Genomic DNA, 23,304 nt, shown 5'->3' on the forward strand with positions numbered 1-23,304 from the left:
CTACATGTCTTCCCTCAAATAGCAAAACAGAATCACAACTGTATTAATAAACACACAGTCAAAAATAGCAGGTTGTAAATCTGATATATTTCCTGTGAGGACATGAAGATAAACCAGTGAAATATTACAGAGCTTTCTTACCAAAGAAAAGTGGTATAAATAGTACAGTGCAAACACAATATAATGCATAACACAAAGCAACTGTAATAAAACCAAAGGTTTTTTCTTGGTAAAAGAAAGTGATTGATCCAGGAACACTGCTGTTCACTGAATTATAAGGCACTTGAACTCGAGTTCATCATAAATCCAGACAGACGTATGAAAATATTCCCAATACAACTGCCAATACATGAACGGTCACAAAAAAGTGCACATTCGTTTTGAGAAATCACATTTTTTTCCCCCAAAACAGCCAGCCGTTCCATTTTATTTATTTACTTGCATTTCTTTTTACTCCAAGTCAACATGACATTCCATGTTTTGCTCATCAAGGGATTCTCTGTTAATCTTAACAAAGATTTCACAATTCAACTACAAGAACATGATGTGAAGGTCTTTCTCGTCTAGACTTTCTCTAGTTTCCGTCCCTCCTCAGACACACCGTCTTGTCTCGCTATCAGAGCGGTGAGTGTTTCTGAAGAGATGGAGCCGAACTCGAGAGAGAACGAGCTGTAAAACAGCAGCACGATGATGGCAAAGATCCATTCCAATATGGCAGCTGCGTGCTGGAGAACAAAACTCTCCTGGATGAAAAACACACCACCTGCAGGACACAATGTTAAGGAATCGCACTATATGGTCATACGGAGCAGTTTCATGAGTTTATGAGCACTGTATGTGAAGGATATTGAGTATGAGGGTGGTGAAGGCCAGTGTGGTGAGCGTCAGCCGCAGATGAGCCAACTGGAAGTCTCTCTGTGTCTCGGCTGCACGGTACGACAGCAGCGTCTGCACGCACACAAACAGCAGACTGGCAGGGAAGGCCAGACCCGCACCCACATAATGAAGAACTTTAGCATGGTCCACCTGCAGAAAACAGCACAAAATCATTGGAAGTTACAGGTTAAACATTTTTTTTTTTTTGCCATTTACTTAAAGAGAACTGATGCACTAGATTAACCTGAGGTTTAGTGTTTTGTTCCTGGTGATGGTTTACAGAGCAACCCTTGCTGGGTTTGAACCTGCAGACTTTGAGTTACCATCTCAGATCTCTAACCACTTTCACTGCTTAGTTACAGCACATCTGCACACACCTCCATCACTGCAGGACACGCAGTTGAACACACATCAAACGGCCGAATGCCTTTGATTTCACTTATGCAATAACACACAATCAGCGGACGCGGACGGGAGAGACCCTGTGCAGTGACTCATGTTTATCTGATCATTCTGATAATAATATTACATAATATCTGCTGAAGCTAAGAAAAGCACACATTTATGGGCTTACTGAAAGTTCTAATAAACTATAGCAGCAGGAATAAAAAGTCCCAATGAATGAGGAAAAACAAATCGTGTTTGTTGTTGCGGTGATAAAAAATTGGAAGGCGCAGGCAGAGATCTAGAGGAGACGCCCGGACGATGAGCAGCACTTTAGATGTTCCAGAACTTTCTATAGAATCATCTATTCTGGAGTCATATTCTGGAATCATCTATTTCTTTTTATATGAATCAACCAAAAGTCATAAAGGAGTCAATACCATCATAATCCGTTAAAATATGCTTCAAAAAATTGGATCCTGGCGAATGTAGTGTATCAAATTGACAAATGCCAACAAAATGGTATCTGTGGAGAAATTCTCATATAAAAAAGTGGATGAAATTGCTGTGAATTACTGCTTTGTTATTGTTTTCTTACTTGGAAGTTTCCCACAATCATGAGTCCTGCAGCACAGAGCCATCCGGCAAACAGACCCTCGATGTTCAACACGCTGTTGCTGTGCTTATGGATGAGCTGAGCGTAACGGAGCAGTCCAATCACAATCACTGTAACACAGACCAATCAAAGTCACTGTAATACACAAAATAGAACAATCACAGTCACTGTAACACATGAAACAGACGAATCACAATCACTGTAACATGAAACAGACCAATCACAATCACTGTAACAAATGAAACAGACCAATCACAGTCACTGTAACACACGAAACAGAAAAATCACAGTCACTGTAACACACAAGACAGACCAATCACAATCACTCTAACACACAAAACAAACCAATCAGTCACTGTAACACACAAAACGGACCAATCACAGTCGCTGTAACACAAAACAAAACAAAATCAAAATCACTGTGACATGAAACAGACGAATCACAGTCACTGTAACACACAAAACAAAATCAAAATCACTGTAACATGAAACAGACGAATCACAGTCACTGTAACACACAAAATCAAAATCACTGTAACATGAAACAGACGAATCACAGTCACTGTAACACACAAAATCAAAATCACTGTAACATGAAACAGACGAATCAGTCACTGTAACACACAAAACAAAATCAAAATCACTGTAACATGAAACAGACGAATCACAATCACTGTAACACACAAAACAAACCAATCACAGTTGCTGTAACACACGAAACAGACTAATCACAGTCACTGTAACACACAAAACAAAATCAAAATCACTGTAACATGAAACAGACCAATCACAGTCACTGTAACACACAAAACAAAATCAGAATCACTGTAACCTGAAACAGTCGAATCACAATCACTGTAACACACAAAACAAACCAATCACAGTCGCTGTAACACACGAAACAGACCAATCACAGTCACTATAACACACAAAACAGACTAATCACAATCACTGTAACACACAAAACAAAATCAAAATCACTGTAACATAAAACAGACCAATCACAGTGACTGTAACACACAAAATCAAAATCACTGTAACATGAAACGGACGAATCACAATCACTGTAACACACAAAACAAACCAATCACAGTCACTGTAACACACAAAACAAAATCAAAATCACTGTAACATAAAACAGACTAATCACAGTCACTGTAACACACAAAACAAAATCAAAATCACTGTAACATAAAACAGACCAAAGTCACTGTAACACACAAAACAAAAACAAAATCACTGTAACATGAAACAGACTAATCACAATCACTGTAACACACAAAACAAACCAATCACAGTCACTGTAACACACAAAACAGACCAATCACAGTCACTGTAACACACGAAACAGACCAATCACAGTCGCTGTAACACACGAAACAGACCAGTCACAGTCACTGTAACACACAAAACAAACCAATCACAGTCGCTGTAACACACAAAACAGACCAATCACAGTCACTGTAACACACGAAACAGACCAATCACAGTCACTGTAACACACGAAACAGACCAATCACAGTCACTGTAACACACAAAACAAACCAATCACAGTCGCTGTAACACACAAAACAAACCAATCACAGTCACTGTAACACACGAAACAAACCAATCACAGTCACTGTAACACACGAAACAGACCAATCACAGTCACTGTAACACACAAAACAGACCAATCACAGTCGCTGTAACACACAAAACAGACCAATCACAGTCACTGTAACACACAAAACAGACCAATCACAGTCACTGTAACACACAAAACAAACCAATCACAGTCGCTGTAACACACAAAACAAACCAATCAGTCACTGTAACACACAAAACAGACGAATCACAATCACTGTAACACACAAAACAAACCAATCACAGTCACTGTAACACACAAAACAGACCAATCACAGTCACTGTAACACACGAAACAGACCAATCACAGTCGCTGTAACACACAAAACAGACCAATCACAGTCACTGTAACACACGAAACAGACCAATCACAGTCACTGTAACACACAAAACAAACCAATCACAGTCGCTGTAACACACAAAACAGACCAATCACAGTCACTGTAACACACAAGACAGACCAATCACAGTCACTGTAACACACAAGACAGACCAATCAAAGTCACTGTAACACACAAAACAAACCAATCACAGTCGCTGTAACACACAAAACAGACCAATCACAGTCACTGTAACACACGAAACAGACCAATCACAGTCACTGTAACACACGAAACAGACCAATCACAGTCACTGTAACACACAAAACAAACCAATCACAGTCGCTGTAACACACAAAACAAACCAATCACAGTCACTGTAACACACGAAACAGACTAATCACAGTCACTGTAATACACGAAATAGACCAATCACAGTCACTGTAACACACGAAACAGACCAATCACAGTCGCTGTAACACACAAAACAGACCAATCACAGTCACTGTAAACACGAAACAGACCAATCAGTCACTGTAACACACAAAACAGACCAATCACAGTCACTGTAACACACAAAACAAACCAATCACAGTCACTGTAACACACAAAACAGACCAATCACAGTCACTGTAACACACAAAACAGACCAATCACAGTCACTGTAACACACAAAACAGACCAATCACAGTCACTGTAACACACGAAACAGACCAATCACAGTCACTGTAACACACAAAACAAACCAATCACAGTCGCTGTAACACACAAAACAGACCAATCACAGTCACAAAACAAACCAATCAGTCAAACAGACCAATCACAGTCACTGTAACACACAAAACAAACCAATCACAGTCACTGTAACACACAAAACAGACCAATCACAGTCACTGTAACACAAAACAGACCAATCACAGTCACTGTAACACACAAAACAAACCAATCACAGTCACTGTAACAACGAAACACAATCACAGTCACTGTAACACACAAAACAAACCAATCACAGTCGCTGTAACACACAAAACAGACCAATCACAGTCACTGTAACACACAAGACAGACCAATCACAGTCACTGTAACACACAAGACAGACCAATCAAAGTCACTGTAACACACAAAACAGACCAGTATAAAGTTTTAAAGCATTTATTATTAAGTCTCAAGAAAAGTACAAACTCCTGCTGAATGAATAAATAATCACAGCTGTTAATCATGCCAAGATTCTGAAAGAGCTGCGTGAGTCAGATGAGTGTTTCTGTAGCTCAAAACTGAATCAGTGAATCAGTGAATCACTCACCCACAAATGAAGCAGCGCTGCACAGCAGACTGAACCAGCAGCTCTCTGGAGGAACACCGCCACATTTACTGCACACACATCAGGAGGATCAAAACCTGTCTCACAATATATAATTCTGCTCATAATCTAATTAAATGTGATTTTTTTGGTACCTGATGAGTGGGATGTTTTCCAGCGTGCAGCACAGATCAGATCCGCTCTGAAGATCCAAAGATGTCTGACAGGTTGAGTTATACACCCTACAAACACACACACACACACACTGTGAAAATGTTTGCTGATTTCATGCATAAAATAAGGTAAAGCAAAGATTTTACACATTTCATTTTACACATTTGCTTAAAACAAATAATGCATCAGATAAGGGTTCAAGGGTTTTGCTTTTTAAAATTGCAAAATCCTTCCTTTTCACTAACAAATGTGAGATAACTAAACTCCTGAGATAGTAAAACTGTATAGCTCAACATTTAACAGACTGATCAATCTGAACAAACAGTGAATCAGGTGAGATGTGACTCTCTAACCGGCCTTTTTACCCTCAAAATCAATGTGATCTAATCAAACACTTAAGCAAATCTGCTTTGTTTAGTGATGAGGAGACTCTTATGATATCTGAATAAATCAATCACATCAATCTCAGTTTTCCACAGAGAGAAGATTCAATATTCACCAGTTATTCACAGGACAAACGTGCTGATTGTAAAGGGCCATCGCATATCTGTGAGAGAGACACAGACAGGATAAAAGAGTAAATGCATTAAACTAAAACATTAAGTACAGACTTTCAGAAATCCAGCATGTCTTTACAAAAGTTTCAGATCAACTGGGCAAAACTAATTCCTAATAACTGCTGAATGAGTTTTGCAAAAAGATTTGCATAGAAACTGTCTGCAAAGTGACTTGTTAATTATTAAAAGTTCATGTGCTAATTTTAATTAAATTAAAACACATTGCAAACATTTACACATTTACTGAGTAAATATAAACACAATAATATGATTAAATGGATAAACTCCAATTCTCTAAGACACTACTTTTTTCTCAATATATCAGTATTATTGTTAACTAGAACTAAAACCATTTTAAAAATTAATTACTTGGAAAAAAAGAGATAAAAATAACAAAAACACAAAATGATAAAAACTTCAACTAAAATGAAAAAAAAAAAAAATCTAGTATATAAATGATACTAAAATAACACTGCACTAAATGCAACTTTAAATGCATTTAGTGCAATTAGAAATTAGACTGCCAGATTAAACTCTTATTTGAGGATAGTACTAAATACTCACATGGTCCAAATGCCAGGCAGTGTGAACACAGGCAAACTGATGGGAACCAGAAACCACAGAGACATTTTCACTGCTCCTGAAGAGTTTCTCTGAATCCTTGAATCAAATCAAACTCATCTTCATTCAGCGTAAAACCTCCCAGATCAACACATGACAGCAGGAGCAAAGAGTCTGAAGAGGTTTTCTGTCAGTAACTAGTGCTGTTTGAGGTCTGGTTCATGTCTGGAGATGCTGTGAGCAGAGAAACACATGAGGTCTGATCTGATGCTCCTCCTCTCTTCTCATGTTCTGATCACACCCTGAGATCACTGGAGAAACAGAAACACCAGCAGCAGCTGCACAGAATGACAGGAACTCCTGCAGTGTCCATCAGTCCAGCAGAGGGCAGCAGATTCACATCAGTGCAGAAAACAGAGTTACAGGAATATTCAGTAAGATTTTTGGAAAGAAATGACTACTTTTATTATCAAGGATGCATTAGATTGATCAAAAGTGACAGTAAAAAAAGATTTCTCTCTTTATATTTCAAATAAATGCTGTTTTTTTTTATCTTTTTTATCTGTGAATCCTGAAAAATAAAATGTGACCATTTCAACAAAAATATTGTGCGGCACAACTGTTTTCAACGTTGATAATAATCATAAATGTTTGTTGAGCAGCAAATCAGCATCTTAGAATGATTTCTGAAGGATCATGTGACACTGAAGACTGGAGTAACGATGCTGAAAATTCAGCTGCGCATCACAGAAATAAATTACACTTTAACAGATATTCACATAGAAAACAGCTGTTTGAAATTATAATAATATTTCACTTTTTTACAGTATTTTTGATCAAACAAATGCAGCCTTGGTGAGCAGAAGAGACTTTTTTTTTTTTTTCAAAACATTAACAATCTTACCAACCCTAAACTTTTGAACTCTTACTTCTGAGATTCAGATCAAATGACCTTCCTGAGAAACAACAGGACTAAAAATATGTTCATGATGTTTGAACATTTTTTTTTTGGTTGTGTGTGTGTGTGTGTATATATATAATTATTTATTTATTTATTTTTGATTCAGCTTCGTATCACAGGAATAAATTACATTTTAACAGATATTCACATAGAAAATAGTGATTTTAATTTGTAATAATATTTCACATTTTTACTGTATTTTTGAGCAGAAGAGACTTTTCAAAAACATTAAAAATCTTACCAAACCTAAACTTTTAAACTCTTACTTCAGAGATTCAGGTCAAATGATCTTTCTGAGAAACGACAGGACTAAAAATACATTCATTAGGTGTTTATTATTAATAAACACATTCTTCAGAACGTTCCTTGTGTAAACAGAAGTTCAGGAAACTCAACATTGGATGAACTGTTTACATAAAAATAAAGTGTGAGAGAAAGTCACTCAAATGATGTTCAGTATTTCTAACGATCGAAAAGATGTAGAACAACAGATAAACTATCGAACAGGATGAATAAAGGCTGATAATGAGTCTCTGTTCTCTGTTCAAGAGTCTCAAACACACCTGTAAACACATTCATTCACCTGAGCAGGTGTTTCAGCATTACTGCCTCTATAGAAACACAAATGCTGATAAATCGACCTGCTCTGACAATCAACCAGATCAGCTCAAACTGTACTGTGTGTTGAATAACCAGAAAGACGACTTTAAACCTCCCGACAGGCCTCGACAACCACAAACACAATACCAAGTCTGTATAGAGTACATACAGATCGTTCTGACACGCTGAAGTGCTATAATCACTACTACATATTTACAGTATAGGACACAGAAGTGCTGAAATATAACACACTAAATCTTAAACATGTGTTTTACAGTAGAATATATTGCAAAAACCTGCAAGTGGACCGATAGTTTTGGATATTCAACTCTATAAAGTGCTTTTTAAGCAAATCCTTTTAAAATATTTCTTACATGTCTGCATTCGCAGTGAGATTTTGTGCAAATTAAATGTCGTTTCTATGAATATACTGTAATATTCAGCAGCTTCAGCTTGACTTTTTGTTGTTTTGAAGCATTTTCATCTCTCATATCTGTAACAACTCAACTTGACAATGTTAATAATGAATGACAATGGCTTAATCATGACAGACATCAGAGCAGAATGTGCGACTTTGTTTCACTGTGATAAAATCAATGTTTCAACACACAAGACCTGTAAACATTAACACGTTTAACTCATACACTTATAAAAGGACTTCCGTTAGAGAGCGAATCTCACAGAGCATTTGATTAAAGTCACAATTCAACCCAAAATCATATAAAATCACATTTTTAAATTACATTAACACATTTTTTTAAGAACATACATTTTTTTTGCTTTGTGACATTATTTTCATAATAATTATGTTATGCACACCTTATAAAAATATTGTAATTTAATATTTTTTCATTTAAATAAACAACTTAGATGCTGTACAAGAAACACTACTGTCATGTAAATGCTTTACAGTTCAAACAATATATAGTTGTTTAATTTTTTTCTACATTACAATAATGACAACATGGAGGTTTAATGTGCTTAATTTTCATAAAAAATGTCACAATGCAAAAAATGCAACAAAAAAATGCAAAAAAAAAAAAATGCAAAATGCACATATATATGGCAGAAAACAGAAAAAAATGCAAAACAAATGCAAAAAATAAACACAAAAAGAAAAAAACCAAACCAAAACAAAACAAAAAAAATATATATATGTAGTTTAAAAACATGCAAAAAAAATTAAAACTAAATGCAATACATATATAATAAAATAATAAAAATAAATGGAAAAAAAGCCAAAAAAAAAAAATGTGTGTGTGTGTGTATATATATATATATAATTTTTTTGTTTAAAAAATGCAACAAAAAATTCTCTCTCTCTCTCTCTATATATATATATATATATTTTTTTTTTAAATATATTTTTCTCATGGAGGTTTAATGTGCTTAATTTTCATAAAAAAATTCACAATGCAAAACAATGCAAAAAACAAAAATAAAAGTAAATATATATGCAAAAACTAAACACAAAAAAACAAAAAAAAAAAAAAAATATATATATATATATGTATAAATGCAAATAAAAAATGCAAATAAAAAATAAAAATAAATGCTATATATATATGGCATTGTTTGCAAACAGTTTTTTTTTAATATATATATATATATATATATTTGAAACTAATAATAATAATTATTATTATTTTCTCTTATCTCATTCTTCTTCTTTAAACTTCTTTTATTATTTCTTCTTTTAACTATAATCACTACTAACAAAACGTAACCCTTAAAGGGACAGTGCTCTATTTTCCTAAATATAATTTCTTCTATTTTGAGGTAACATCTGAGTTGGTATTGTGACATTCAGTCAGTGCTCTTCTTTAACATTTACACTATGATACAGCCATATCTATTTTCATCTCTGAGCATGTAAACTAGTGTTTTTAAATGACTTTATGGACGGTTTTGCATATTTTAAAGAGCTTTGAGCTCTTCTCACTCTCGTTTCACTCTCTTCTTGTCTTCTCCGTCTCCCGAGCGTTTGAGGTAGGTCTGATAGAAGAAGATGGAGAAGAGCAGCAGGTAGCTGAGGTACATGACAGAGCCGTAGACGATGTTGTGCATGGTGGAGATGCAGTGGACGTCGTGTTTCCAGCGGTAGACGAGCAGCAGCACGCTCGAGCCCACGATCATCTGCGTGATCTGCATGAGCGTGATCAGCATGGCGAAGGGTCGCGGCACACGCTTGCCGGCCGCTTTAATGGTGTAGTAGCTGTACATGAACGCGTGGACGATGTAGTTCATGGTCATGAACCAGCCGCCGCCGGCCACGCGGTCTCTGTACGAGTACCAGGTGTAGAGCAGGACGGTGATGTGATGATACCAGTGCAGGAAGATCAGACGCTGCTTACGCAGGACGATGAACACCGTGTCACCTGAATAACACCACAGACACAAACGTAAAGCATCTGTGACGTGCATATGTCCGAAAATCATTTCCACTGGCCCTCAAACACACTAATGCACTCATAACAGAAGTCTGCAGTTATTATTACATGTTTGTAGTGCAGTGTATTCAAATCACTGTGCAAACTTATTTACATTCATGCATTTGACAGATGCTTACAGTACATTGCATTCAAGGTATAGTTTTGCATTTGACCAGTTCCTGCTTTACTTGTAAGTTATCGTTTGTCCAATCTTTTACCTTCAGGCATGAGAATGCAAATCTGGTAACATGATATGCATAAGGAGAAGAGTTGAGACATAATTACATATTGCAAAATATCACAAAAATCATTACAAAAACACATCAAATTAAATTTTGCATCAATAAAATGAAGCCTATTTTGAAAATAGGCATTGTGACATTATTTGCATAATTAATGACCTTGTTTTATAGTGTTACAAAAACTGTAATTCAACTATTTTTAAAATTTAACCCAAAAACTTAAAGGCTATACGCTCTAAAAAAATAGTTTTTGAAGTTGCAAATGAAACAAAGTGTTATTTGCCATTTCTTCATAATTACTTGTGAACCTTAAGCCAAACTTTACAAATTAAACAATATATATATGTTTCATTTTTTTCATTTTATAATAATGAGAACATGGAATATTAATCTAAAAAATATGAATGGCTTTATTTTACTAATGCTAAATATAATTTCTCATATTCTGAGGTGAAATATTCATGAAGATGTTTACATGAGCAAACTAGTAACTGCAAGTTAATCTAGTTAGATAAGTAGTCTTACTACTAAAAATCAAATTACACACTTTATAGCTCAAATAACACATTTATAAGTGTATAATAATACAAAAATATGAGTGTCACATTTCTGCTTTTAATCCATTTGCATCAAACTGTAAATTACATTTTTGTTTGTTTAATTGTTTTGAACCCAGAACATTAATTTTAGGTGTTAAATGTTATATATAAATAAATGAAATTAACTAAAGGTCTGAATGACTGTCTGTCCCTTACAGGCGTTAAGAAATAAAAATCTAAAACCATGACATCTGACAGAATTTCCAAACACCTTTATGCAATCTGTGTAACTTTGCACTGTGAAAAGTGATACGCATGAGGACACAAGAAAGAGTTGAGATATAATTATACATTTGAGCCAGATTTCACCCCATAACCATTACAGAAACATATGAAATTAAATTTTGCATTAATAAAATGAAGCCTATTTTAAGAACATTATGTGTTTTTTTGCATTGTGACATTATTTGCATAATTAATTACCTTGTATTATAGTGTAAAAAATACTATAATTCAACTGTACCATCTATATCTTTTTTTTTGTTAATATATATATATATATATATTTTATATATATATATATATATTTTTTATTCTCATGGAGGTTTAATGTGCTTAAATTTCATAAAAAAATGTCACAAAGCAAAAACGCAAAAAAATATATATGTCAGAAAAAAAAACAAATGCAAAAAATAAATGCAAAAAAAGGAAACTTTTTTTTAAAAAGGCAAAAAACAAATTATATATATATATATATATATATATAAATATTTTATATATTAATATTTTATATATATATATTAATATTTTTCTCATTCTTCTTTAAACTTTTATTATTTCTTGTTTTAACTCTAATCACTACTAAGATAGTGTAAAAAATACTGTAATTCAACTTTTTTTTCATTTAACTCAAAAACTTTAAGGCTATATGCTGTAAAAAATGGTTTTTGAAGTTGCAAATGAAACAAAAATTATATAAGAACAAGATCAAGAAAATACTTTTTCAGTCTTTTTGCTATAAAATTTCATGTTTTAATTCAGTATTTGCCATTTCTTCATAATTGCTTGTGAAATTTAAGCCAAACTTTACAAATTAAATAACATATATATGTTTCATTCAATTAATCATATTCTGAGGTGAAATATACATGAAGATGTTTACGTGAACTAGTAACCACAAGTTAATCTGGTTAGATAAGTAGTCTTACCACTACAAATCAAATTACACACTTTACAGCTCAAATAACACATTTATAATAGTACAAAAATATGAGTGTCACATTTCTGCTTTTAATCCATTTGCATCAAACTGTAAATGCAATTTTTGTTTGTTTTTGCAAAGTTATAATTGTTTATGCGACTGTTTGTCACAGATGCAGCATAATTGTTTTGAACCCAGTGTTTAATGTTGTAATTGGAGTTTAAAGTTTAATAAACTAAAGGTCTAAATGACTGAATTTCACAGGTGTTACAAAATAAAAATCTAAAAGTGTGACTTTCTAAACACTTTTATGTAAGATGTGAAACTTTGTGCATTGTGAAACATGATTTTCTGAACTAGCAAATTTTTGGATGTGAATCATCTCAAGGTAATAACAGCTGAGTTATGAGCTACATTTATTCACTTTTATCCAATGCAACCACAGAGTCAACAGTTAATGTGAATAGCTGAATCTTACCGAGTTCAGGCGCTTTACTCAGAGTGAACGCGTACGCCCAGAACTTGCTGACGGGGGCGCTGTAGAACTCCGTGTCACACACAGACTCCAGGAGCCCGTGTGACGTCACCTTATTGAACATGTACCAGCTCGTCCGCAGCGCTCCCATTATACTGACAGACAGACACACAGACAACAGCAATGAGGAAACGGCAGAAATGACACAGATAAAACAGGATTGTGAGCTGATGTGTTGTCTTACAGCATTGCAGTGACTATCAGAGAAACAAGAAAACTCACAGAGGACACACACACATACCATCACACTGAGATCATATCTGACCCAACAGAGCTGCACAAACTCAGACTTATTGTGCAAAATCTCACCACCGCAATGCCAGGGTTCTGGGGCCGGTTGCATAAAAGATTTAGACCAGTCTTCGAAAGTTACTCATCTAATTTGTTTCTTTAAGACTGGTCAAAAATGTTTACAATTTGATTACATAAAAAAATCCAAAATATAAGACTGATTACCCCTTGGTTAACTACTAGTTTGTCAAAATTGTATGCAACTGGCCCCATTAAAAAAAATGAAACTGGTAAATGCAGCTCATAATTGGAACAATTCCTGAGAAGAAAAGACAGAACTGTGATATATAACCACAGAATTGCGAAATACAAACAGAATTCTGACTTTTAGCACAATTCTGAGTTTACATCTCAAAGTTCTAACAGTTTTTCCTCATAATTCTGTGTTGACATCTTGAAATTATATATTTTTTCAATGATTCTAAGTTTACATCTCAAAATTCTAAGTTTTTCTCATAGTTCTGTATTTACCTCTTGAAATTATAACATTTACTTTAATAATTCTGAGTTTACATCTCAAAATCCAAACATTTTTTTCATAATTCTGTATTTACATCCTGAAATTATAATTTCTTTTTTCAAAATTCAGTTCACATCTCAAAATTCGAATATTTTTCTTATAATTCTGCATTTACATCTTGAAATTATAATTTTTTTTAAATAATTCTAAGTTTACATCTCAAAATTTGAATATTTTATCTAATAATTCTGTATTTACATCTTGAAACCATAATTTTTTACAAATAATTCTGAGTTTACATCTCAAAATTCAAACATTTTTTTCATAATTCTGTATTTACATCTTGAAATTATAATTTTTTTTTTCAAAATTCTAAGTTTACATCTCAAAATTTGAATATTTTTCTTATAATTCTGCATTTACATCTTGAAATTATAACATTTTTTAAATAATTCTAAGTTTACAAATAAAAATGTGAATATTTTATCTAATAATTCTGTATTTACATCTTGAAATTATAATTTTTTAAAAATAATTCTGAATTTACGTCTCAAAATTCCAGCATTTTTTGTCTAATAATTCTGTGTTGACGTCTTGAAATCATAACATTTTTCATAATTCAGAGTTTACATCTCAAAATTCTAACATTTTTTTCTCACAATTCTGTATTTACCTCTTGAAATTATAATTTTTAAAAAATAATTCTGAATTTACATCTCAAAATTCTAACATTTTTTTCATAATTCTGTATTTACATCTTGAAATTATAATTTTTTTTTTTCAAAATTCTAAGTTTACATCTCAAAATTTGAATATTTTTCTTATAATTCTGCATTTACATCTTGAAATTATAATTTTTTAAAAATAATTCTGAATTTACGTCTCAAAAGTCCAACATTTTTTGTCTAATAATTCTGTGTTGACATCTTGAAATTATAACATTTTTCATAATTCTGAGTTTACATTTCTGAGAATAAAGTCAGAATTACAAAGTGTAAATTCTCAGTTCAAATCTTACATCTTGCAATAATGTTTTTTTTTTTGTTTCTGCCATTGAACAAAAAATAAAAAAGTAATTGTGACTTTTTATCTCTCAGTTCTGAGTTTTTTTCCTTTCTTGCCATTCTGAGTTTATATCTCACAATTCCCTCTTCAGTGTTTTTGTGTCAGACAGCAGGCGTCTCACCTGAATACGGCCAGACAAAATGACCAGAGCATGAGAGGCGTCCGCAAGTCCAACTTCTGCCTGTCCTTCATAAAGACGCGTCCAAGAAATATAACCGCTGCATACGTGGCCGACAGAACAAACGATGTGCCCCTGAAACACATCATGATTCACTTTATGACCTAATGATAAGATATACATTCTGATATTACATATATGAGTGGATATAAAGAGAATAAGGTCAGCAAGATAATGTTAATTTATATATATAACACATTTATATATATTTATTTTTATACCACACATACACACTGCTAATTCAAAGACATTAAAAAATGTTAACAAAAAAAGAAAAACTCATTCAATGGCTCAGTAACCTCATACATAACATCCCTGTCCTGATCTGAACCTGCAAATAAAAGTTTTTTGGACGCTTTATTAGGACATGGCCAGATTTTGATGTCACAATCAACTAGAAGGTCAAAGGTGAGCCAAGGTCTGGCATCCTCCACGTGAACCCGCCTTATCACAGACATGAATCAGTCAATCACAGCGGTTGAGACACTATTTCATACAGTTCACAATGAGGACATCAACACACATTAATGCACTTGAATCATCAGGTCTTTCACTGTTCCTTAATGTGATATTTAAGATGGAAGGTCAAAGGTGATTCTCAGACTGACGTCTTTATTGCTGGATTTTAATGAGCAGGGAGTGTTTAAACATACCATGACTTTAAGAGAGGTTGAAGTAGGATACGTGTTAAATAGAAGACATATATTGTACATTTTAACCGTTTTGGACTGTCTCTCACTGCTGTTTATTATAGAAATAAGTGTTATAAAGTTATGCATTGCATATCAAAGTTTATGTGTATATATAGCAGCCCAGCCTGTTCTATTTTATTCTACTTTTGTACATGCACTAATAACATTCTTCATTTACGAGCGCGTTTTGGCAGGTTCAATAGAATGAACTGAAATGAATCAGTGATTCGGATCATTCGACTCACCAGTTGTGCTGAAACCATTCAAACGCGACGCGATCGTCAAACTGACTCTCGAAGTCAAACGCGTGAAGGAACTCGTTCATCTTCATCTTAAGGGTTCAGATCTTCAGCAGATGAACTTGAAGTGATGAAGGTGCTTCCGAGAGGAACCGGAGAGGATCGGGGATCGGCACGAACGAGCACTCCTGCCCAACTTCATAATAATATGCGGGAGGGGAGGAGCCAGCGCGGCAGCCTCATCCAATCAGGATCAAAAGATGCCCAGGCGATTGCAAAAGATGTCAAGACACTGCAGTAAATGCTTTCGGCGTTTTATATTTATGACAGAGGGATTTAGGTAGTTGGGACACGCATTAAAATCGAAAAATAATACGAAAATCATGTGTGTAAAAAATTTTGATTGAGTTTTGATTTTATTTAATATCATCATTATATATTATTTTTTATTATACATTATTTGTATTAAACATAGCGCCCATGGGTAGGTAGGTATGTATGTATATGCTATATATATATATATATATATATATATATATATATGTAATTTGTCTAAAGCGTATATATTTTTTCATTTACAATAGTCGTATTTAAGTTGTATATGCAAAATCTGATTGTATTGTACAATTAAAATAGAATATATATCATTCTATTTACAAAACTGATTAAAAACATAAAAAGCAAAACAATAAAAAAAAATAATAATAATAAAACAATAAATGCATACCGTGAAAAGAGTGTGATTAACTTATATTATATATATTATTATAACTTATTATTAATATTATTGAATTATTTATGTTATTTATTTGTTTTTATTTTTTATTTATTTATTTTGGAATTGATGGGAAAAGTCTGAATTGTGAGATATAAACCTAAAATTGCGAGGAAAAATACTAAATGTGATAAAAATCGCTACTTTTTTTATGTGCTTCCATAGTAATGATCTTTAGACCTTACAGGCTTTTATTTTGAAAAATCACGATGTTCTGTCAAAGAGTATAGAATACCTTTGGTTCTGTTTGACTCGTTTCACTAGTTTTTATTTTTAATTTAATTTAATGTAATATTATTTTATTTGTTTGTTTGTTTGTTTATTCATTTATTTATTGTTTAATTTTTAATTAACGGAAAAATTCTGAATTGTGAGATATAAACTCAGAATTGCAAGAAAAAGTCCGAAATGTGAGATAAAAAGTTTAAATGTGCTTCTATAGTAATAATTACTATACTATTTTATTTTGAAACATCGCACTGTTCTGTTTAACTCGTTTAACTAGTTTTTATTTTTAATTTAATTTATTTGTTTATTTATTTATTGGAATTAAGTGAGAAAAGTCTAAATTGTAAGATGAAAAGTTGCGACTATCTTTTTTTCAATTTGCTTCCATAGTAATAATCTTTAGACTTAACAGGCTTTAATATTGAAAAATCGCACTGTTATATTTTTATTTATTTATTTTTTAGTTTCATTTTATTTTATGTATAAACTGCAATTTATATATATATATATATATATATATATATATATATATATATATATATATATATATATATATATATATGGAATTAAGAGAAAAAAATCTGAATTGTGGGATAAAAAGTTGGACTTTTTTTTTTTTAATTTGCCTCATAGTAATACTCCTCAGACCTTACAGGCTTTTATTTTGAAATATCGCATCGTTCTGTTTAACTACTTCTTATTTTTATTATTTTAAAAAATAGGAAAAATTAGAAGAATGTTCGAGATACTCTATAATATAAATAATCGAGACTACATTTTTTTCCATTTGCTTCAATGAAGCGCCATGCTTCCAACTTTAGACATTACAGACTGTTATTTTGAAAAATCGCACTGTTCTGTTTAACTGTGTCGCTGTTGCGTCCTGTTTCACTCACCGCTGTAGTTTATGTATCATAATAATGCGGAAAGCTGCATAAACTCACTCACTGCAAGTATGTCATGATGTATTTTCCTAACTATGATCAAACTACATCTATCAAGCATTATTACTTTAATCAGGTGCGCCCGAAAAACTTTGATAGCAGCCGCTATAAAGAGCTTTCATCTGTATGTCGCGTGTTTGTTCTGTCATAATCACCCATAGTTCATAAGTGACTGATGTCAGTGCATGAAAACACAAGATCCTTCAGTTGTTGGTGTTATCAGTGTGTGACAGATGTGTGTTCTAATGGGCGTTGTTGTATGAAATGCTGATCTTGGTTTGACTGAAAGGTCATTCAGCAGAAACTCCTCGGGACAGAGTATTAAAGCACATTAACACTGCAGAACTGGTGTTGAAGTGGTTTCAGATGTCTGCAAACATGAAAGTGCTACTGCTGAAAGAGCCACGAGAGAGTGAAACTGAAGCAGACCCTTATATCAAGGTAAAACCTCATTATGTGTCATAATAACACTCATTATAATTACAGTAATAGTGTGTAATGCTGGGTGTTTATTTTAGGAATTGTCCTCATGTGGACACACAGCTGCTTTGATCCCGGTTCTGTCTTTTAAATTTGTGTCTCTCAGTGACCTTACAGAGCGGGTGAGTTTGGAAAACTTCTTCTGAGGTTGACTGCTGCTGCTGTTGTGGATTATTAAACACGGACTCTTTGTGCTTTTGTTGTGAATCACCAGCTCTTTCAGCCCGAGAGGTCTGGAGGTCTGATCTTCACCAGTCCCAGAGCCGTGGAGGCCGTCAAGACGTGTTTAGAGTCTCACAGACACAGACACAGTGAGTCTGGATCATTAGATGCGTTCTGAGACGCTGGAAATGATGCTGAAAGCTTTTGGAGTTGATTTTGTTCTGTGGTTGTTGGCTGATGTGTGATTACTGTTATATATTATAATATAATCAAATGATATTTTCACATGGGATTTAGAATAAACAGCTGCAGTTTTATTTTTATATTTGCCATTTTAATTAATGGTTAACCTTGAAGTAATTTTGTTCTGTTTTTCTCATTTTTAGTATTTTTGTATATGTATGTGTAGTTTTTTATTAAATTGTAACTTCATTTTTAGTTTTAGTTATTGCTGATTAAAATAACAAATGTTGCCATGGCAACTAGCTTATATAAAAAAGTTTTATTTTTAGTTAGCATTTGTTTGATGTCAAGTAGTTTTAGCTTTAATCAACTGCAGGGTTCATACAAGGTGCTTGAATTTGACTTTTTGAAATGTAAGGCCTGGAAAATCCTTGAAAATAGCAATATTCCTGAAGAGGGACTTGAATTATTGAAAGACAATAAATGAAGATGCGAAAAGAAGAACAGATAAACTGAATCAATTGAGTGAGTCATTTACGCTTGAACTGTTCCGATTGATTCAAACTCGTGATTTCGATCATTTCGAAACCAGATCAAAGAACCATTCATTTCTGAATTTCAACATAGTTGTAATGATTAAAAAATGACTTATAGTGATGGGTGAAACTCTGAGACAGTTAAATCATTGCATCGCAAAATTATTCCCTTTCGAAGCGTTCCAATCCTATTGCGTATCGCGAATCATTTGATTCAGATCGGGACTTCGGAGTTGGATCGCGAATCATTTGATTCAGATCAGGAGTTCAGTGCGGGTTCGCGAGTCATTTGATTCAGATCCGAACTTCGGAGTTGAATCGCGAATCATTTGATTCAGATCGGGACCGGAGTTGGATCGCGAATAATTTCATTCAGATCAGGAGTTCAGTGCGGGTTCGCGAGTCATTTGATTCAGATCCGAACTTCGGAGTTGAATCGCGAATCATTTGATTCAGATCGGGACTTCGGAGTTGAATCGCGAATCATTTGATTCAGATCGGGACTTCGGAATTGGATCGCGAATCATTTGATTCAGATCGGGACCGGAGTTGGATCGCGAATCATTTGATTCAGATCAGGAGTTCAGCGCGGGTTCGCGAATCATTTGATTCAGATCCGAACTTTGGAGTTGAATCGCGAATCATTTGATTCAGATCGGTGTGGGTTCGTGAATAATTTTATTCAGTTCAGGACTCGCTTTTTTCTGATTTCTTTTTTTAATAAACAGTAGAAAACATCAAATCATTAGGCCTACAGTTATAAAACAAAACAACTAAAAATCTTCTACTTCATGTGGAATGAGAGTTTAGTAAGTGCTCGTATGATCTCAGCCACTAGATGTCACAGTTTCATCACGTTTCATAATAAATGATTAAATGAATGACTGAAATGATAAAGACTCTTCAAGAAAATACCTGATTTTGAACCTAGAATGTTTTATTTTGCATTGTGGCAAACGTATCATGACAGTTCAGCACAGTATTTGTTATGCTGCAGCTTACTCATGCTGATTCTCTGATGTTTTTATTCTCCAGAATGGGACGCAGTCAAAGACAAATGGAACGAAAAGTCCATTTATGTGGTTGGGAAAGCGACAGCGTCTTTAGGTATGAAATCATTTCACACACAGACACACATCTGATAGACCCGAGCGAATTATTATCACTGAGGAGATTGTGAAACAGTATTTTACTGTGTGTGCTTTGACTAACACAATGGCAGCACATCAGACAGATTCTCACACACCCCTGATGAGTGTTTAAGAGCCCGGCTGTTAATGAAGGAAGTGTGTGTTTGTTGATCACCTGCGACCTGCTGAACGTCTTTTGTTTCTGTCAGCTGAGTAAATCAGCTCACACCTGCAGACACACAGAACACACCTGTGCGTCGTCACAACCGCTTGATAATCGCCTTCCTCTCTCTTCGTCATCTGTTCTTTGTGTTTCATTATTTTAAGAACATGCACAAAAATGTATGCCCAATACATATACATAGCTGAGAATGAACATGTATGTGTTTGTTTATTTTATTTTTTACTTTTTCATTTTTTATTTAATTTCTTATTTAATTTAATTTAATTTAATTTAATTTAAATTTTGCATTATTTTATTTTATTTTATTTGTTTATTTTTTAATTTAATTTAATTATTTTAATTTAATTTAATTTTTGTTTTGTTTTATTGTAATAATGGTTGTTGAGCTAAACATAGGTTTAATTATCATTATGCAAAATATAATTTAATTTTTTTTTGTTTTGTGCTGAAATATAATCTGTATATTTCTTCATGGGAGTTGCACTAATAAATGCAAAATCAGATTTACAATCAGAGTTCCACTGTCAGCGTCTTCCAGTAATGAAACCATGTAGTGAAGCTTTTGTAATTTTAATAAAGCGTTAAGTTTATATTTTTCTCCTGAAATGTTTAGTTGCAGATTTGGGTCTGAATCCGCTGGGTGAAGATACTGGAACCGCAGACGCTCTCGCTCTTCTCATCCTACAGAGTATGACTGTTTCAAACATTATTCTCTCTGATGATGTCAAAATTCTATGAGTATTTGTTAATGTTGTGTTTTGTTAAACGCAGGAGAAAATCAAGAGATTCTGCCACTTTTCTTTCCCTGCGGCTCCATCAAACGTGAAGTTCTGCCAACCGCGCTCAGAAAGAACAGTGAGATCATTTATTCAAACGTTTACAAACCGTTTACAGATATTAAAGCTGTGACCTTATAAAATGCTAAATTTGTCATAAAACACATTTGTTAGTGTTTTTAATGCAGTTAACATTTTTTGTTTTTTAAAAGTATTTAAGGCTTTAATTTCACCCCAAAATAAAAAGGAAAAATATATTAATATATGAATATATTATATTATATTATATTATATTATATTCAAATTGAAACTCCAGAACGAATAATTTCTTTAGTTATGATTATAGGGTAAATTATGAATCTGCCATGCACATTTGACAGGTTTTGTTGCCCAAAAATGCTCTTAGAAATTGTGTTTGAATGAGTATTTCTTTATTGTTGTTGTTCCTGTCAGATATTCCTCTGGAGACTCTGACCGTCTATCAGACAGCTGAACATCCTGATCTGCACAAGAACATCACTGATTATTTCACTCAGCAGGTGTGTGTCAGATACCGTACATCTGTCTGTCCATGACGGCGCTGTCACTCACCTGTGTGTGTGTGTGTGTGTGTGTGTGTGTGTGTTCAGGGCGTCCCGGCGAGCGTTGCGTTCTTCAGTCCGTCCGGAGTGACGTTCTGTTTGGATTTGGTGAAAAGGCTCTCAGGATCTCAGCTGGAGCAGATAAAGGTGTGAGCATCACTTCATCGTATAGTGATCTGGATGAATCATTATATATATATATAATCATTATATTATATATAATATATGATCATCGTGTTTTTCAGTTTGCGTCAATTGGACCGACCACGGCAGACGCGCTGCAGTCGCACGGACTGACGGTCAGCTGCTGTGCTGAGAAACCCACAGCCAAACATCTGGCCGCTGCCATCACACGTGCCCTCCACACGCCTGACCCCTGACTGCCAGAGTCGTGCTTTTGCAATAGATATTAGATATAAATAATGAACTTTTAAATAAGTGATTGCATGTGTACAGATATCTGTATCTGCTTTGCAGCTGTGTATTTCTATGCGTCAGATTCATCACTGCTGCACCTGAATCTGATGTAGCTTCTTTTATTTTGTGATTTACACAGAATTTTGTTTGTAGGAATCTCCTGATCTGTGTTTTATGTTGAATGTGAGTCACTTACAGCTTATCACAGATTATCAATGTGAACTGGTGTCTTGTGCTGTAATAACTGAAGGACTTTTATTTGCGTTATATTGATGTAAGATGAAATATAAAATACATTTTTTTAATTAATTGTGTATATTTTTCTCAATTAATGTTGATGGGCGAAACTTCAAATTTCGTTACAATTTAATTACATTTATAGTCATTAACATTTTATTTAAATACAATTATATTAAGTTGAATATCCTTCTTAATGTTAACAGGAAGAAATTTAAATGAATATAAAATATTTTATTTTTAGTTACATTTTAATTATTTTAACTTAATATCAATAATAGAATTATTTGTATTTATTTTAAATAATGATTATTTTCAAATGTATATTCTGTTCATTGTTGATGACCAGAAATTTAAATAATCTTTAAAATGTTACATTTTTAATTACATTTGTAATTATTTTAGGTTTTTTTTATTATAATATTTATAATAAGTAAATATTTACTCAATGCTGATGAGCAGAAATTTAAATAACTTTAAAATGACCAGAAATTTAAATAATCTTAAAATGTTACATTTTTAATTACATTTGTAATTATTTTAGTTTTTTTTATTATAATATTTATAAGTAAATATTTACTCAATGTTGATGAGCAGAAATTTAAATAACTTTAAAATGACCAGAAATTTAAATAATCTTAAAATGTTACATTTTTAATTACATTTGTAATTATTTTAGTTTTTTTTATTATAATATTTCTAATAAGTAAATATTTACTCAATGTTGACGAGCAGAAATTTAAATAACTTTAAAATGTTACATTTTTAATTACATTTGTAATTATTTTAGGTTTTTTTTATTATAATATTTATAATAAGTAA

General features: G+C 33.2%; 3 protein-coding genes across 4 annotated transcripts; 1 reads left to right on the top strand and 2 right to left on the bottom strand.

Moving 5' to 3' along the window:
• Window positions 1–65: 65 nt before the first annotated feature.
• zgc:86738 (Transmembrane protein 150A-like) lies at window positions 66–6,684 on the bottom strand. Its single transcript, XM_051123684.1, has 7 exons — window positions 6,418–6,684; window positions 5,796–5,843; window positions 5,278–5,364; window positions 5,126–5,193; window positions 1,859–1,986; window positions 849–1,026; window positions 66–763 (listed from the first exon to the last, which is right to left on the bottom strand). Exons 1-7 carry the CDS (start codon window positions 6,480–6,482, stop codon window positions 564–566), a joined length of 774 nt encoding a protein of 257 aa, XP_050979641.1. The 5' UTR covers window positions 6,483–6,684; the 3' UTR covers window positions 66–563.
• Window positions 6,685–7,691: 1,007 nt separating this feature from the next.
• On the bottom strand, window positions 7,692–16,034 carry zgc:92749 (Elongation of very long chain fatty acids protein 6-like). The gene is made up of 4 exons (XM_051125111.1): window positions 15,856–16,034; window positions 14,862–14,993; window positions 12,868–13,019; window positions 7,692–10,353 (listed from the first exon to the last, which is right to left on the bottom strand). The coding sequence occupies exons 1-4, from the start codon at window positions 15,939–15,941 to the stop codon at window positions 9,914–9,916; spliced, it is 810 nt and encodes a 269-aa protein (XP_050981068.1). The 5' UTR covers window positions 15,942–16,034; the 3' UTR covers window positions 7,692–9,913.
• Window positions 16,035–17,700: 1,666 nt separating this feature from the next.
• uros (uroporphyrinogen III synthase) lies at window positions 17,701–22,555 on the top strand. Of its 2 annotated transcripts, none has more exons than XM_051123634.1 (10): window positions 17,701–17,805; window positions 18,086–18,237; window positions 18,315–18,398; window positions 18,491–18,587; window positions 20,193–20,264; window positions 21,085–21,159; window positions 21,243–21,326; window positions 21,701–21,786; window positions 21,877–21,975; window positions 22,074–22,555. In XM_051123634.1, the coding sequence occupies exons 1-10, from the start codon at window positions 17,760–17,762 to the stop codon at window positions 22,206–22,208; spliced, it is 930 nt and encodes a 309-aa protein (XP_050979591.1). In that variant the 5' UTR covers window positions 17,701–17,759; the 3' UTR covers window positions 22,209–22,555. The 2 variants fall into 2 exon arrangements, with proteins under 2 accessions (XP_050979591.1, XP_050979592.1); XM_051123635.1 differs by having other exon boundaries at window positions 17,727–17,872.
• The last annotated feature ends 749 nt before the right edge of the window (window positions 22,556–23,304 follow it).

The sequence above is a fragment of the Labeo rohita genome, chromosome 12, assembly GCF_022985175.1.
Source record: "Labeo rohita strain BAU-BD-2019 chromosome 12, IGBB_LRoh.1.0, whole genome shotgun sequence".
NCBI lineage: Eukaryota > Metazoa > Chordata > Actinopteri > Cypriniformes > Cyprinidae > Labeo > Labeo rohita.

Coding starts and splice junctions, on each gene's coding strand:
- uros (XM_051123634.1), top strand. CDS start 17,760: ATGTATCATAATAATGCGGAAAGCTGCATAAACTCACTCACTGCAA. Junction 21,327..21,700: donor AACCGCGCTCAGAAAGAACA/GTGAGATCATTT, acceptor TGTTCCTGTCAG/ATATTCCTCTGGAGACTCTG. Junction 21,976..22,073: donor CTCAGCTGGAGCAGATAAAG/GTGTGAGCATCA, acceptor CGTGTTTTTCAG/TTTGCGTCAATTGGACCGAC.
- zgc:92749 (XM_051125111.1), bottom strand. CDS start 15,941: ATGAAGATGAACGAGTTCCTTCACGCGTTTGACTTCGAGAGTCAGTTT. Junction 14,994..15,855: donor GAATGGTTTCAGCACAACTG/GTGAGTCGAATG, acceptor GATGTGTTTCAG/GGGCACATCGTTTGTTCTGT. Junction 13,020..14,861: donor TTTTGTCTGGCCGTATTCAG/GTGAGACGCCTG, acceptor TCTGTCTGTCAG/TATAATGGGAGCGCTGCGGA.
- zgc:86738 (XM_051123684.1), bottom strand. CDS start 6,482: ATGTCTCTGTGGTTTCTGGTTCCCATCAGTTTGCCTGTGTTCACACTG. Junction 5,365..5,795: donor GTTTGTCCTGTGAATAACTG/GTGAATATTGAA, acceptor GTGTGTTTGTAG/GGTGTATAACTCAACCTGTC. Junction 5,194..5,277: donor GAAAACATCCCACTCATCAG/GTACCAAAAAAA, acceptor ATGTGTGTGCAG/TAAATGTGGCGGTGTTCCTC.